The sequence below is a fragment of the Mesoplodon bidens genome (assembly GCF_964165515.1).
Source record: "Mesoplodon bidens genome assembly, chromosome: 15".
NCBI classification, from domain to species: Eukaryota; Metazoa; Chordata; class Mammalia; order Artiodactyla; family Ziphiidae; genus Mesoplodon; species Mesoplodon bidens.
In genome coordinates, this window is record NC_138171.1 from 84047964 (window position 1) to 84064720 (window position 16757).

Genomic DNA, 16757 nt, shown 5'->3' on the forward strand with positions numbered 1-16757 from the left:
CAGAATGTCTCCAGTGTTTTTCTTTTTACATTGCAAGCAGTGTGGCAGTGAATATGCCTCCTTTGGATACATAAGGGTTTATAGAATAGATACTGAAAAACGATAGTGACAAATCATAAGGATATACATTTTTAAAAAAATAAGTAATACCAAATTGCTTTCCTAAATTCACAAGCAATGAATGATAGTATGAGAGTTTTCCCACATCTGTACCAATGCTAACTAAAAAGTTGTCTAACTAAAAATTGTTTGCCAGTCTTGGGCGGGGGGTACTTTGTTTTAATTTGCATTTTGCTGAATTACTAATGAGATTTAGCTGCTTTTCGTGTGTCTGTTGAACGTTTCTCATTCCTCTACTGTGTTGTGATTCTTTCATTATTTTCTGTACTATGCAGTTATTTTTGTTTTACTGGTCTCAGGTGAAATTATAATTCAAACTGTAAGTCATGCTTCAATCAATGAATGGCTGCTTTGATTCTTACAGTTACTATAGTGTGACCAAATTTCAATGTTATGATAAATGTGAAGAATAGGTCTCATGGGGGAGGGTGTTTTTGTTTTTGTTTCTTTCCTTTCCAACCTCAGAGGCTCAATATAAGTACATAGGGAGGTATAGACACAGGAAAAAAATTGAATTATTATTAAAATTTCATTTTTTCTTAGACAAATAAACCTCAGACATCACGACCCAATCTCATCAAACCAGCTGCCCAGTGGCAAGATCTCAAAAGATTGGGAGAAGAAAGGCCTAAAAAATCTAGAGCAGCCTTTGAATCAGATAAGAACGGCTTTTTTTCTGTGTGTAACAGCTCGTTGTTTGGTTCTGGGGCACAGGATGATTCTGAGGATAACTACGGTGAATTTCTAGATCTTGGGCCTCCTGGAGTTTCTGAATTCATTAAGCCAAGTGGACAAACAGAAAGAGAACCCAAGCCTGGACCAAGTCATAACCAAGCAACAAATGACATTGTCAACCACAGAGCAGAGCAGAAAATCATTATCTTGAAAGAAGGTAGCCTTCTTTTTCCAGAAAGTGATCCTTTGGACACTCAGAACCAGTCATCTGAAGACTCAGAGACAGAGCTTTTATCAAACCTCGGAGAATCAACTGATATCCTAGATGACCAGGCCATCGAAGAAGACTGCTGGTTAGACCATTCTTACTTCCAGTCTCTGAACCAACAGCCCCGTGAGATAACAAACCAGGTTGTGCCTCAGGAGCGGCAGCCTGAAGTAGAACTGGGCCCACTGTTGTATCAGCATGAACCCTCAGGGTCAGCTTTTCCAAGACCGGCTTTTCCAAGACCAGAACCCCAGCAGGATGGGATTCCAGGCCCTTCTTCTCCTCAGCCTGCCCATCCTCTGGAAGAGCTTGAAGACCAACAATTAGCAATAGATGATGAAGAGCCAGGTCCAGCCTTTCCACTGCAAGGATCTCAGGAGCCCAATTTGGAAAACCTTTGGGGGCAAGAAGCTCCTGATGTAGACCAAGAACTCATTGCACTATTAGTGAAAGAAACAGTAAGTTTTATTTTGATATGTAAATAATCATGCACACTAAGTATACTGAGTTTCCTTTTATTGCAAAAGTATTATTTGTGTGTGTGGACTTCATTTTCTGAATTTCCTAGATTTGTAGACTAGAAAGAGAGAAACTGAAGATTCGAAAGTTGAATCAGGATTCCTGAATGTATGCTGAAACCCTCAGCAAGCCCTCTGGGATTCTAGCTGCAGATCATGGTTGCCCTCATGCTGTCATATGAGCAGTCCCCGCAGTTTTTAAAAAGGATTTGAGTTAACTCCAAATTCAAACCCTTAAAGCAGGTTTATAAGATTACCTAGAACTACACTGTCCAATACAGTAGCTTCATTTGGCTGTTTAAATTTAAATGTCTTACACTTAAATAAAATCTAAATTTCATTTCCGGTGGCACCAGTCATATTTTAAGTGCTCAATAGCCACATGGGGCTGAACAGCTACCGTGTTGGAAAGCACAGAATAGAACATTTCCATCTTTGTACCAAGTTCTGTTAGATAGCCCTGACCTAGGAAGTCATGCAGGGCTCTCTGGGCTGCTGTTTGCCTTGGAACAGTCTTTTAACCCTTCTTCCTCCAGGTTTTTTCGTCTGGTCTACTAGATTGTGTGCCTCTTGAGGGTATACACTAGAAAGTGTTTTATTTGTTTTTAGACTTCCTTTGCTTGGGCAGAGATGTTCAATATTTATTGAAAGACTATAGAATAGACGTGCAGAATGGGGGCAGAGGACCAGGTGATCTCTACATACCTTTCTAAGTTCCATATTCTGTGTAGGCAGATAAACGGAGGCACCTTGTGTGAAGGTTTAAGCCAGACACAAAACTGCTTTACAGTCCTTTTCTAGTCTTTAGTCATGTTATGTACTTTTTGCCATCTGGTTTTTATTGCAATTTGAAACCATTCCAGGAGATGAAATATAAATAATGTTTTTTATTCCCTTCTAGGAAGTAAGATTTCCAGATGTAGCACATGGGTATATTGAGGAAATAATTCATTTGAAAAATTACTATGATTTGAATGTGTAAGTATACCACCATGCTTCTTTTCTTTCTTTTTTTTTATTGTGGTAAAATAAACCTAACATAAAACATTTTAACCATTTGTAAGTGTACAGTTCAGTGGCATTAAGTATATTTACATTTTTGCACAACCATCACCACCATCCATCTCCAGAACTTTTTCATCTTCTCGAACTGAACCTGTCCCCACTCCCTCTCCCAAGCGTGTGCCAACCACTGTTTTACTTTCTGTCTCTATGAATTTGGCTCCTCTAGAGACCTCATGTAAGTGGAATCACACAATATTTGTCCTTTTGTGGCTGGCTTACTTCAGTTAGCATTATGTCTTTTTGAATCATCCTATTAGAAGAGTTCTAATTTTAGTCGTATACAGACTGTTTTCTGGATCTTGTATAGAATCATGCATGGTTATAGAATTAAGATGTTTAGTTAATTCTTAACATTGATACTACCCATGTTTTGGTCAGGATGTTAAAGATATATTCTCCCCTATATTTGTAACAAAGTATTCTGTAGCCACTCTGCCTATTTGGAGAAAGGTATGGAAGTGTTTTCTTTAGTTTTCATTATAAAGATGATAAATATGTTTTTTAAAAAATAAAAGTGTCCCAAAGAATACAAAATGAAAAATAAGTCTCTTTCCTCTTATACTCTTTCACCTCCTTCTAGTATGCAGAGGTGGAACAGTTGTAAATTTGTAAAGAGCAGTAGGTATTGAACTTGATTAAATTTTCGGCTAATTAATACAGATTATTTTAATTAAAGGTGGATACTAAACCTCTGTCCTCAAGGATTATATTCTGTACTGTGGAACTCAGCAAGGGTGCAAGTGGGAGCTGGCTGCCTTGACCAAGAGGGAAGGGCCCTCTTTCTGAGGTTAGCAGCCCAGAGGAGGTACTTCTTTCTGATTCATACAAAGGCACTGTTGGTGCCATTGGCAGCCTTATCTCTCCCCCTCTGTCCAGAGGCAGGCACTGTTACCAGTTTTTTAAACCAAGATGGAATCAAGGTTTCAAATGTATTTCTTTATCTTTTTAGCTTTTTAATTTAGAACAGTCCCCCACTTACTTTTTTCTAATGTTACTGATTTTTTTCTCCCTGTAATTTTTGAACATAAGAAGTTGAAAGACTATAAAATGAACACCCTGTATCCACCACCTAGATTATTATCTGACATTCTGCTGTAAGGAAGATTTTGCCTTTTTTTTTCTTGCGCTCCTTTTTTTTTTTTTTTATTTTTTATTTATTTATTTACTTTTGGCTGAGTTGGGTCTTCGTTGCTGCGCGCAGGCTTTCTCTGGTTGATGTGAGCGAGGGCTGCTCTTCGTTGCGGTGCACGGGCTTCTCATTGCGGTGGCTTCTCTTATTGCAGAACACGGACTCTAGGTGTGTGGGCTTCAGTAGTTCAGGCTCGCAGGCTCTAGAGAGCAGGCTCTGTAGTTGTGGCACACGGGTTTAGTTGCTCCGCAGCATGTGGGATCTTCCCGGACCAGGGCTTGAACCCGTGTCCCCTGCATTGGCAGGCAGATTCTTAACCACTGCGCCACCAGGGAAGCCCTGTGCTCTTTTTTAAATCTCTGTAGACATAAAGGTTTTATATAAGTGGTGCTTTATAATCAGTTACAATTTTTTTTCTTTTTGAAACTGAATTATCCTAAATTTGACCAGTAGGAGCCTCTTAAGATGCACCTGTGTCTTTTTAGCATGACTCCATTAGTCTTTGAGCACATCCTGGCTTTCTAATAGGCCAAGTTACCCCAGGCTTACCTTGAACTTTTCTGCCCAAAACCTGGAATCTGTCATTTCCCCCAAGAAACCCACGTTTCTTAGAATGAGGATTGTTATTTATAAACTAACATCTTGGAGCTAAACTTGCTCATCGTACCTACTAGCCTGTCATTACTTCTAGGACCTTTTCAAGGGACAAACCAAGAAAATAAGTTTTTTTTAAAATCATGAATTTATATTCAAAATTTCCCATTCAAATTTAACATTAAAATTTTTTTTCTCTGGAGCGGCTGGGCCCATGAGCCATGGCCGCTGAGCCTGCGCGTCCGGAGCCTGTGCTCCACAACGGGAGAGGCCACAACAGTGAGAGGCCCACATACCGCAAAAAAAAAAAAAAATTTTTTTTCTCAGTTTTTCTGAATTTTACATTTATGTGTTGTTTTTTTCTTCCACTAAAAATGCAATTTCTAATAACATTAATATATTTATTTTCTTTATCCTAAAATATACATAAAATAATTTTAACATTATAGTACCGATGTTACTAGTACTAATACCTCTACTGAGTGAAGTAAACAATGTTTTGTAGTTATTTTTGCACTTATGTATATTTCACTAAGGCAATACAGTTAGAATATAGACTGTGCTGGGCTGTAGATTGATGATGTTGGTCAGGTCTGGAAATTTTGTAGCCATTATCTCATTAAATACTTCTTTTGCCCTGTTCTCTTTTTCCCCTCTTCTGTAACACTTTTCTTCTAACCCTTGTCCATGATGGCTCTTAACATCATCTCTTTGTTTCTGAGATGCATTCCAGATGATTTTTCAGATCTAACCTCCAGCTCACCAGTTGTCTTTTCAGTGGGGTATAATCTGCTACTAGTCCATCCGTTATGTTTTTAATTTCAGTTTCTATATGTTTTTCATTTCTAGTATTTTTAGTCTTTAATTCTTCAGGCCATTCTTCTAGTGTTTTATTTTTTGTTTGTATTTTTAATCACTTTAGGTCTTTAAACACAATAAACATAACTTCTTTGTGTTCTGGGTGCGATCATTCTGACACATGAAGTTCTTGTGAATCTCATTCTGTTGTTTCTCCTGGCCTCATGGTGTCCTGTTTCCTTGCGTTATTTTGTAGATTTTGACTGTGAGCGCATTACTTGAGGTCTTGATAGAAACGGTTCCTTCAAGGAGGATTTGCTTTAACTTTTGTCATGTGCCTCAGGGCAATGTCAGTCTAGTACTACTTTAGGTTGTTGTCTGGAAGTTTTATCTTACCTGGGTAGTAAGACTTTAGTCCTAGATGAGGACTGGGTAATCTTCACAAATTCTCAGGGGGAGTTTTGTTTTCGCATGCATCCACTCAGCATCAGTGTTAAGGCATGCTTTTCCATGTGGTCTCTGAACTTTGTCTCTTATCCTATATGCCCTGTGAAAACTAAGGGCTCATGTTTATTAGGATCAACAGATGCCCTCAGGAAAACTAGCTTCTGTGTTTAGCTTATTTCTCAGGGGTGTCAGTTTCACTTAGGTTTGGACTGCTGAAAAAGCCTTACTAACTTAAACATATTGGTGTACTTTAAATTTTTTATTTTAATATTTCATTCAGCAGTTTTCAGTTGGAGACTGCCTGGGTACTTAATTGGTACTTAATCTTCCATACTCCTGGAAAGGGAAGCCATTTTGTTATTTTACACGCCATTCATTCTTCTCAAGCCTTTCCTCCATATTCTGGATTGTGTATAACTTAATTTTTTTTAACTTTTGAACTATAATACACATACAGAAAAATGCACAAAATAAAGATGCACAGCTTAATAATTTATCACAAATCAAACATTCATGTAACCACCACCCAGAAATCTTCAAAAAATAGAACATTGCTGCCATCTTTGAATGCTGTATGAAGATTTCATGTAGTCTGTATTCTCTTGTGACTGGCTTCTTTCAACATTATGTTTGTGAGATTCTTTCATGCTGTGTATAACTATAGTTCATGCATTTTCGTTGCTAAGTAGTATTCCACTTGTTTGAAAATGCTGTAATTAAATTTTCCCTCTACTTTTTTTTTTTTGCTGTATGTGGGCCCCTCACTGCTGTGGCCTCTCCCGTTGCGGAGCACAGGCTCCGGACGCGCAGGCTCAGCGGCCATGGCTCACGGGCCTAGCCACTCCGCAGCATGTGGGATCTTTCCGGACCGGGACACGAACCCGTGTCCCCTGCATCGGCAGGCAGACTCTCAACCACTGCGCCACCAGGGAAGCCCAGACTTGGCCTTCTTTACCACCCTGTTGGCTAGTGATACCTTCAAGTAGAAATTTTTTAATTTTGTTTTTTAATTTTGGTCTTGTTTCTCATCTTTGGGAGTATTGGTCTGCCATTACTAGAAGTGAAGGTGCTGTTCTAAGCTTTTAAAATATTTCCTTTTTGAGTATGTAAACAACATGATGACAACTGCATTATTTTTAATTAATAAACTTTAATTTTAGAACAGTTTTAAATTCATAGCAAAATTGAGCAGAAATAACTACATTTTTACAATGAAAAATATCTCCTAGACTTCCACTCAACTAAAAAACAAGTGATTGATTGATTGATTTTTGGCTGTGTTGGGTCTTCTTTGCCGTGCGCAGGCTTTCCCTAGTTGTGGTGAGTGGGGGCTGCTCTTCCTTGCAGTGTGCGGGCTTCTCATTGCAGTGGCTTCTTTTGTTGGGGAGCACAGGCTCTAGGTGCGCGGGCTTCAGTAGTTGTGGCACACAGGCTCAGTAGTTGTGGCTCTAGGGCTCTAGAGCGCAGGCTCAATAGTTGTGGCGCACGGGCTTAGTTGCTCTGCGGCATGTGGGATCTTCCCAGACCATGTCTCAAACTCGTGTCCCCTGCATTGGCAGGCGGATTCTTAACCACTGCGCCACCAGGGAAGTCCAAACTGATTTTTTTTTTTTTTTTTTTCAAACTGATTTTTTTTGACGTACCTTTTTAGTTCTTGGAATGAAAACATAATTTTTTTTGGAGGGTAAATACAATTTTGGATATCTTTTTCATGAAATAGTGTTATGTAAAAAATATTTTCCATTTTTTATGGTGTTATTAGTGATTACCTTTAATAAAAATTATTCTATTGAATTTTCCTCTTTGTTAAATATTTTTCCTGTTCATAGTTTCACTAGTGTTCTGATAAACATTATTCTGCATTATTCCATGTAGTACTTTTCCTTTTTTTTGTTATACACTGTATGCTGAAACCCTAAAAGTTAAGATTTGGGATCAGGGATTATAAACAGATTCATGATCCTTGAAACATATTTCCAAATAGCTTTCCAGGGAATTCCCTGGCAGTCCAGTGGTTAGGCCTCTGTGCTTTCACTGCGGAGGGCCTGGGTTCAGTCCCTGGTTGGGGAACTAAGATCCCACAAGCCAAGTAGCACAGCAAAAACAAACAAACTAACAAATAGCTTTCCTGTGGAGTTGTGCCAGTTTATGTTGCTTTTAGAGATGTATATGAATTGGTTTAATCATTCCTCAACAATATTGAGTAGTCTTATTTTACTAGGCATAAAGTAATTAACATTTTAGTTGCATTTCTTTGATAATTAGCTATGTACCGTTTTTCATATATTTGTTTACTAATTGTATTTCCCTCCTATGTGAATTGTTTACTCCTTCTCGTCTCATTGAATTCCTTTTTTTGTTAATATTTTCTTGATTATGAAGCATAATGTTTGTTCATTTTAGAAACTATAAATGTATATACCTAGCACATTTAGTTACAGAATACTGATTTGAATAGGAAATACCGAGTAGTATTTTGAATAACTTATAGTAAATATTAAAGTAATCCTTTAGAAATTTAGTATACTATAATGTTTCCCTCTCATTCTATGGATGAATATATTATTTTAAAAATATCTGCAAAATTAGTCTTCAATGTAATATCGCTAAAGTGTGATCAAATTGACAGATTCTGTGACAATTCTGTTCTCCTACCTCCTGAGTCTCATACATGTCCTTTTTTCTGGGGGCTACTGACTCTGTGCCTTTCGCATCACTGAAAAGCAAATATTCATCCTTAAACATAAATTCTTGTGAATTCCAGAGGAAAGGGAATGTTCAATAATTGTATTGAATCTTTTGAAACTTACAGTATGATTTTCCTGACACTGCTTTCCTTTCGTCCCTGGGCTGTTGAGACTAAGTTGTTAATTCTCAAAACTAAGTTAAATGTTGTTAATGTAGGGCCGAAAGGAGGCCCAAAGCAGAGTTGAGCAAGCTGGTATTTTGTGGGGCTGACTCTCAGTCACTTTGTGTGCAGTCTTTAAGTCACCTTTAGATGTAACCAGCTGGTCATTTTAGCAGGAGGGGCCTGTTCACCAGAGAACCTGCTGTGATGGTAACCTACTCTTTGATGCTTTAACTAAGACTTTTCACTCACATGTGATGCAACTTACGTTGGATCGAGGCAGCAACAACTATTAAAGAATAAAAGCTTGGAATATTACCCTGGCTTATTTAGTGGGAGTGCTTTCTCGAAACCCTTTAGCTTGTCAGGTCAGATCAAGCATGAAATAATATCAGTAGGTGGGCAGATTTGAGTTCTGACAAGCATTTCGATATGTGAAGTTTTTAATAGTGTTGAAAATATAAAATGAATTGCTAAGAGAAGAACCTCTAAAATGCGGTGGGGGAGGTGATTCAGAAATTATACCTACTATTCTATAGCATGTACTTTAGAAAGTGCCTAAAAATAGAACATTTTAAAGGATGAGATTTTAAAAACTAGAAACAAGTTTTACTACTTTCTTCCAACACCCTAGCAGATCATCTTCCATGCATCCCACTTAGGAGACCTCTGGCTTCACTCATGCATGGCTGTTCTATTAAAGAAGATTCTTTATATTTGACCGTTTTATCTTTCCCCACATTCCTGGTTTTGGGGCAGTTTGTTGGCCTGTGGTAGCCACACTTATCAGAACGTTACAAACAGGTAAGATTGGAATGGAGGAGCTATTCCACATCTGGTTTGTAGTACGTCCAGTTGTGCATGTTAAAGGGGTTGTTTGGAACTCCATGCCTTTCTCCACAAATACTGGGTTCTTAACAGTGACTAATTCTCAGGTTAGCCTTCAGAGATCTGTATAACCTGCGGTGCTCATCAGTTTGTACTGGAACAAAGAGTCACCATCAGTGACAATGCTTTTAATGGGAAATGTGCTCAGAATTCTTGACTAGGGGTGTCTCCCCTTGCTACTACTGTAATATGGGAAAGGGGTTTTTCCCTCTCCGGGCCTCTGGCATTGTGTTCCAGAGACTGGGCGTGGTGATAGGAAGAGGAGAGCTTAACGATAAGAAGCATGCGACTCCTGGAAGTGATGATGAAGAAAAAGGTGTTGAGGTGTGCTGACCGGTCCTGGAGTAGGAGGAAGAGGGGGCTTTGCAGTTGGGCTTTGTATTCCGGCCAGTGCAGAGGGTCCTGAGGGGGATTGCAAAAGAAGCATGCCTCCCTAGTTTTTAGTCCCCACACACTGGCCCTTGGTGAGGAGAGGAGCTGGAGGTGAACACTTTTTCTCTGTCTTCTTCCTGCTAGACCTGTCTTAATTAGAGGCTGCACTCCTGACACTGGACAGGAGAGACCTGGGGAGCAGGGAGTTGAGTGAGAATCATGGTGGGGCACCTTTGAGGCAGTGGAGTCATCTTCAGAATCTGCAGGGGCAAGGGAAGGAAGGTAGAGGAGAGGGGAAGCCCCGGTTGCCCTGTGACTGGGAAGCTTTCTTGCTACTGAAGTGGCTCGTGCTGCATACCGCCAGGCTGTACTTGTCTGTGTGGAATCATCCCAGGAGTACAGTTTGTTGCCTTCTTTGGTTGTTATAGGGTGAAGGGCCTTGTTAGTTAACATTTGTAAATCTGGGTGGTGATACATCTCTCATGTTATCTTATTCTCTATATCCTTACTTTTTTTTTTTTTTTTTTTTGCGGTATGCGGGCCTCTCACTGTTGTGGCCTCTCCTGTTGCGGAGCACAGGCTCCGGACGCGCAGGCTCAGCGGCCATGGCTCACGGGCCCAGCCGCTCTGCAGCATGTGGGATCTTCCCAGACTGGGGCACGAACCCGTGTCCCCTGCATCGGCAGGCGGACTCTCAACCACTGCGCCACCAGGGAAGCCCTATATCCTTACTTTTGAAGGATTTCATAGTAGTGATAAAAAGACAAGGTTGTGAGTTTGGTATGAAGAGAGTCTGTTCTTAAGCAAACATGGTCTGTTCCTTCAGCCTTACAGTAAACTAAGCATCCCTCAGATTGTCATGGGGATTTGTTAACGTAGAGTTAAAGAAGTATTAATGAATTAGTAGAAGGTCTTTTATGTTCCATTTATTAACTCTTAGAAAACTATTTTTAATTGTGAATGTAAATACAAACTTTTCCCCATACAGTTCAACCAGTAAGAATTTCAGTGACTTCATTATATTGATACCCAACTAATAGAAAAACTTCAGAGTTTATATTTCAGTATGTATATTACTTTTTAAATTAGCAAGTAAAAATAGAGATTCAGTGTAACTGTCTTTTGTCTACTTATTTGTTTTGTTTTTCTGATATGCAAACTTTTTAATTCCCTAATAGGTCATTTATAATGTGTGTCTAGAAACTTTATTTTCACACATTATGTTTGAATCAGTGGGCAGGTGTGGGATTTGGAAGCACTGTGAAAGTAACATCATTTATTTTTGCAGACTTTGTAATTTTCTTCTGGAAAACCCAGATTATCCAAAGAGAGAAGATAGAGTCCTTATCAATCCCAATAGCAGCCTGCTTGCCAGCCAAGATGAGATGAAGGCAAGTTGTGCTCTTGTTTCGCAGTGTCTACTTGGAGATGCTCTGCTCTTTCCATCAGTTTTAAGGGAATAAACTGCTCTGTCAGGACACATTTTTTTAAGACTATCCAGGAAAAGAGGATTTCAGAATATATATTTCAGTGGGATTTCTCCATCTGAGTCACTTTGAATTCTGTATTTGACTTCTTTCATTGTAACTCTATCTTCCCTTCCCCACAAAGAATTAAACAAATCCTCCATATCTTTAATCCTACAAAGGAAGTTTCTAAGATAAACAAGAATTGGACCAGATTATTTATATCATTTTAGGGTTTTTTTTAACATTTTATTATGAAATTTTCAAACATACAGTAAAGTCAGAAGGCTTTTCCATTGATTACCTATATACCCACCAGCAGGACTGTTAAAAGTTAACATTTTACTATGTCCATTTTGTCACATGTCCACCCCTGTGTCCATCAGCACATTCCTCTCATGTTTTATTTCATTATAATGCACTTCAAAGTAAATTGCAAAAACATCAATACACTGCCCCTTAAATACTTTAGCATGCAGATTATTGCCTAGAGTTTAATGTCTGTTTACAGTTTTTCTTTTTGTATAAGATTTATATACAGTACATACACCTGTGTAGCCAAATCCTGTATCAAGATATAAACAGTTTGGTTTTTAGAAATCTTAATCATTGTCTTCATTTATGATCCAGACTAGCATTTAGTGTGTCAAGCGGTTGAAGGAAAATATAGTTCAGAACTGCTTCACTGGGATCTGTTGTACCATCCTTCTACTTACCACAAATTCTTTTTGACTCTTTCTTTTATGTATGGGTATTACTCATTTTATTGCTCTTTTGTGCTTTTCAGATGTTACAATTTTTTTTTTACAAATTGAAGGTTTGTGGCAATCCTGCCTTGAGCAAATCTGTTGGTGCCATTTTCCAACAGCATTTGTTCACCTCGTGTCTCTATGTTACACTTTGGTAATTCTCACAATATTTCTGACTTTATTATTACATTTGTCATGGTGATCTGTGATCAGTGACCTTTGATGTTATTGTTGCAAAAAGGTTGACTTGCTAAAAGCTCAGATGATGGTTAACATTTTTTAGCAATAAATTATTGCAGCATGTACTTTTTTTTTGTACATATGCTGTTGCACACTTACAAGACTACAGTATAGTGTAAACATAACTTTAACTTTTCTTTGCATTGGGAAACCAAAAAATTTGTGTGGCTTGTTTTATTGTGATACTAACTTTATTGCAGTGGTCTGGAACCAAACCCGCAGTTTCCCTGAAGTATGCCTGTATTTTGTAGCTGGAAAAAAATTCATTTTTCTAAACATTTTGTGAAAAGAAAATGGCTAAAAAATTGGGTTCAAATCCCCAGCTATACTTTTTCATAGTTCCAACTAGTAAAACTAGTCTTCAGACTCCAGACAGACTGTTTAACCTCTCTGACTATCATTTCTTCATCTCTATTCAGGGTTGGTATCCTCCTTTAGAGTAATTATGAGTACAAGTCAGATTATTCTATTCTGTAGTAAATAATTCTTCAAATGATTTCCCCCTCACAGGAAATGCACCCTCTGGCCTCTAATGTTGTACCTCTCTCTCATTTCAGTTGCCTAAAATAGACTTTTTTGACTATGCTAAATTGGCTCCTCTTGACCAGCGCTGCTTCATCCAAGCTGCTGACCTCCTGATGGCCGACTTCAAAATGCTCAGCAGTCAGGACATCAAGTGGGCCCTGCATGAGCTCAAAGGACACTATGCAATCACCCGAAAGGTGCTCTGCTTGCTCTCCCTGGTGGGGTTACACCTCTTGACTGCTCCTTCCCATGGTAACAGAATGAAGAGTTCCGCTTGTGGAAACTGGCATGGTTTATGATGGTAAAGAGCTAAGGAGTTTGTCAGGGTGAAGATACATAGACAAAGGTATTTGCTGATCAGGGAGAACTGAATGAAAAGAAATACATATTAGAAGCAGGGAAGTTCTGGTTTGACCATAAAGACATGGAAGGTAATGAATTTTTCCATGGAATGCAGATGACTAGAGTGTAAAAGATGCATTTCAGTGCTACTCCTCCCTCATTTGCTTTCTGACTTGGAGCTGGCCACCACAGTCCTCCCCCAGATGGCCGAGTTAACAGTTACATGTAGAGTCTGTAAAGGGCCCAGGAACCCAGCTCTGCCCAGGGAGTGGTGGTTTGCCTCAGAAGAGAGTAGGCAGCTACTGAAAGCTCTCGAGGTTTTGTTTTTTTCTTCTAGGCCCTAAATAAGGTTCCATGTAAGGGCCTCTGTTCCAGGGCTTGGAAGGGTGCTGGTCACTAGTGGGTAGCAGACCTGCTTCATTTAGTGAAGTCCGTTGTACAGTGCCCGTTTCATGGCAGTCAGCCAGGATGGACGAGTGAGCACCAACAGGTCCTTGACTCGTTCCTCTTCTTTCTCCTGCCTTTGAATCCATTTCTCCGGCTGAAGTTCTGGTGATTCTCAGCAGACAGTGTGCTTTTCTTTCCAGAAGACAAGCAAATGTGGAGTTACTTTACCGGTTAAAACACCCACTGGGTCATAACCTGAAAGAAGGTGAACATCGGTAAATTTGCTGAGTGTAGGCCCATTCCACCTTTAGATTGATAACATCTAGGCAGCTGTCAACAAACTCCTAATTATAGGTTCATTTTAGGTAAAATTACTCTGAAGGGAACACAGAGATAGTGCCTTCTGTTTCTGAGTCTCATTCCCCATGCTAAAGAGGGAATGTCTGTACTGTCATTGAAAAATGAATGAGCTTCCCCCCGCAAAATAATGACCTTGAGAAAGAAGGGGCTCTTTCATCTTTAGGCCCTGCCTGGCGTCTTTACTGACGCTTGGTGCCTCACACCTTTTCCGAGCTCCCAGGGAGCTTAGATGAGAAGTAAGAGGGCAGCAGCAGGAGACAGCCCCTGTGGTCTGGGTGTGGGCTGGTCCTCATTGGTAACGTCCCTCCCGCCATCCTGAGATCAGTAAGAGTAACTGTGCTCACACGTGCTTCTCCCCACTGAAGTCCTACTAGTTATATGGGTGGGAGGTTGTAGGGCTTTGTGGCTCAGTTCTTGTTCATACCTTCCTTTTTTCCTCGTTTTTCTGGCCCTTTATATTTTTATGGTGTCTGCTTGTTTTGATGGGTAATTTAAAAATTTGCAGGATTTTGGAAAGAGGTGGGTTGGACTATTTGAATGAATGTAAGGTGTTTAAGGAGAAATAATGTTTGACAGAAGCTAAAATCTGATGTGCTCAATCAGAAAGTCTCCCTGCTTTATGGACGTGGTGCACAAGACTTCTGCCTTGTAGGAAGTTACACTCACGTGGACGGGGATGTAGAAAACACACCCGGAGATGCTTCCTAGTTTCAGCAATAGCATGTCTTCCCTGCGCCACTCCCCAAACATGGTGATAGCTTTGGGAAGGTATGCTGACTGAAGACGAAGTCAATTCTCCGTGGATTTCTCTGTTTTTCACTTTTTACTGTAAACATCAAACACATATAGAAGTAAAGATGGTATTGTAAAAAGCCCCTGCTTACTGTCACTCAGCTTCAGCAGTTATCAGCTCCTGCCCAGTCTTGTTGTATTGTATTTCCACCCCTACACACTTCTCCCTCCCAGACTGTTGTGAAGTAGATTCCAAGCTTCATTTCATTCTTTTCATCCATAGGTATTTCAGTATTTATCTTTAAAAGAAAAATACAAAGACAAAATAATTCTTAAAACACAATCAAAATACCATTATCGCAGCTTAAAAATTAACATCATCAGCTATTCAGTCAGCATTCAGATTTCTCTGAATATGTCAAAAATCTTTAGCTTGTTTGGTCATAGCGTTCCAAGTAAAATGTGTTTATTGCAGTTGATTGATAAGTTCTTAAATCTCTTTTTAAAAATCTGTAAGCTCTCTCTCTTTCTTCCCCCTTTATTTTTCCTTCCTGCCTATTTGTTGGGGAAAACTGGGTTGTTTTATCTTACAGGTTTTCGAAGTCTAGATTTTGCTGACTGCACCCCTGCATTGTAATTAAATGATTCCTCTGTCCCCTGAATTTTGTATAAATTGATGGTTACATCTAGAATCTTGATCAAACTTAGGTTTGATTTTTTTCTCTCTCTCTTGCTTTTTTTTTTTTTTTTTTTTGCCGTACGCAGGCCTCTGACTGTTGTGGCCTCTCCCGTTGCAGAGCACAGGCTCCGGACACGCAGGCTCAGCGGCCATGGCTCATGAGCTCAGCCACTCCGCGACATGTGGGATCTTCCCAGACCAGGGCACGAACCCATGTCCCCTGCATCAGCAGGCGGACTCTCAACCACTGTGCCACCAGGGAAGCCCCTCTCTTGAATTTTAATTCTACTTCTGCCACTTGTTGGTGTGTGACTTTGAACAAGTGTCTTAAACTTGCAGAGCTCAGTTTTCTGTTAGTGAATAGTGAATGTCTTAGATGGATAATGTGAGAATTAGATGAGATAATACATAGCAGGCCTATAACACAGTGCCTCACATATATCAAGTTTCAGTAACAAGTTTCCATCCCTTCACACTTCTGTGTGCTACAGAATAATTTTCAAACCATTTTACTTAACAGTTACTCAGTGCTATCTTCAGAGTTGGTCCCTAGTGTAGTACAAGAGCACAAGAGCCTTTGGTGGTTTGGCCTCCTTAGGTTTGCAGCGCTGAATTCATGCTAGAGAGGCCTGTGACCAGCAGGCCCCACTCTGGTTTGTTCCAAGTCTGTGGTATGGAGGCCCAGAGTGCAGGAAGACTCAACCCGCGTATGTGTGCACTTGTGGATACTTTAGCTCCACTCTTTTTATGGGTGTATCCTGTGGGTAAGCTTCTTGGAGACCCCAGTGCAGCTGCAGTAATGTTTCTTCTGGTTGTAAAGTTCTGTAGGGACAGAAATGCTATCAGCACTAAGTGTTTTCAATGAATAACTTCTAAACTGGAGAGAACTGGTCATCCTTAAAATTCACAACAGGAACTACTTCTTAAAATGAATGTTTATTTTTATCAAACTAATTAATTTCCATAGTTTAAAAATAATCAGGGACTTCCCTGGCTGTCCAGTGATTAAAACTCTCTGCACTTCCACTGTAGTGGGTGTGGGTTCAATCCCTGGTCAGGGAACTAAGATCCTGCATGCTGTGCAGCGCGGCCAAAAAATTTTTTTAAATAAATAAAATACAATAGTGGCAAAATGCTCATAATTTTGTAAGTGGCAGGCTGAAGCCCCCTTCTTCATCCTCTTCCTGTCCTCTCTAGAGGCAACTCGCAACTCTTTTATGTTTTTTTTTCTGGTATTTACCTCCACATTTATGAACATATAATTATGCTTGATTCGTTTGTTATAGTTTACTCTTTATGGTAGATGGAGGTTCTAGATCTAACACACACTCATCTTTTAGATGCATACAGCTTTTTAAATCTGTTTTTAGCATTGTCATTATTATGACTATGGAAATCTTCACTGGTAGGGCAAGTAATGTACTATGATAATGTTTCCTTTTTTTGAATTTTGTATTTTTCATAGAGTTAAAAATCAGTTGCCTTGGTTTTTTCATTTGCTTTTTTTGTTGTTTTGTTTTTTGACTCTGGGTAAATCTTTCCACACCCAACAACT

The 16757-nt window shown here is 39.5% G+C and overlaps 1 protein-coding gene across 6 annotated transcripts in view; it reads left to right on the forward strand.

Annotated features, from left to right (window-relative positions):
• Positions 1-16757, forward strand: part of RNF216 (ring finger protein 216) — a 173358-nt gene that overhangs the window by 38926 nt on the left and 117675 nt on the right. For 5 of the 6 annotated variants that reach the window (XM_081257478.1, XM_081257479.1, XM_081257480.1 and 2 more), the window contains 4 exons: positions 664-1521; positions 2483-2559; positions 11011-11113; positions 12735-12899. In XM_081257478.1, the coding sequence (XP_081113604.1) occupies positions 664-1521; positions 2483-2559; positions 11011-11113; positions 12735-12899 (1203 nt within the window). The remainder of the gene's footprint in view (positions 1-663; positions 1522-2482; positions 2560-11010; positions 11114-12734; positions 12900-16757) is intronic. The other variant, XM_081257481.1, reaches the window with a different exon arrangement.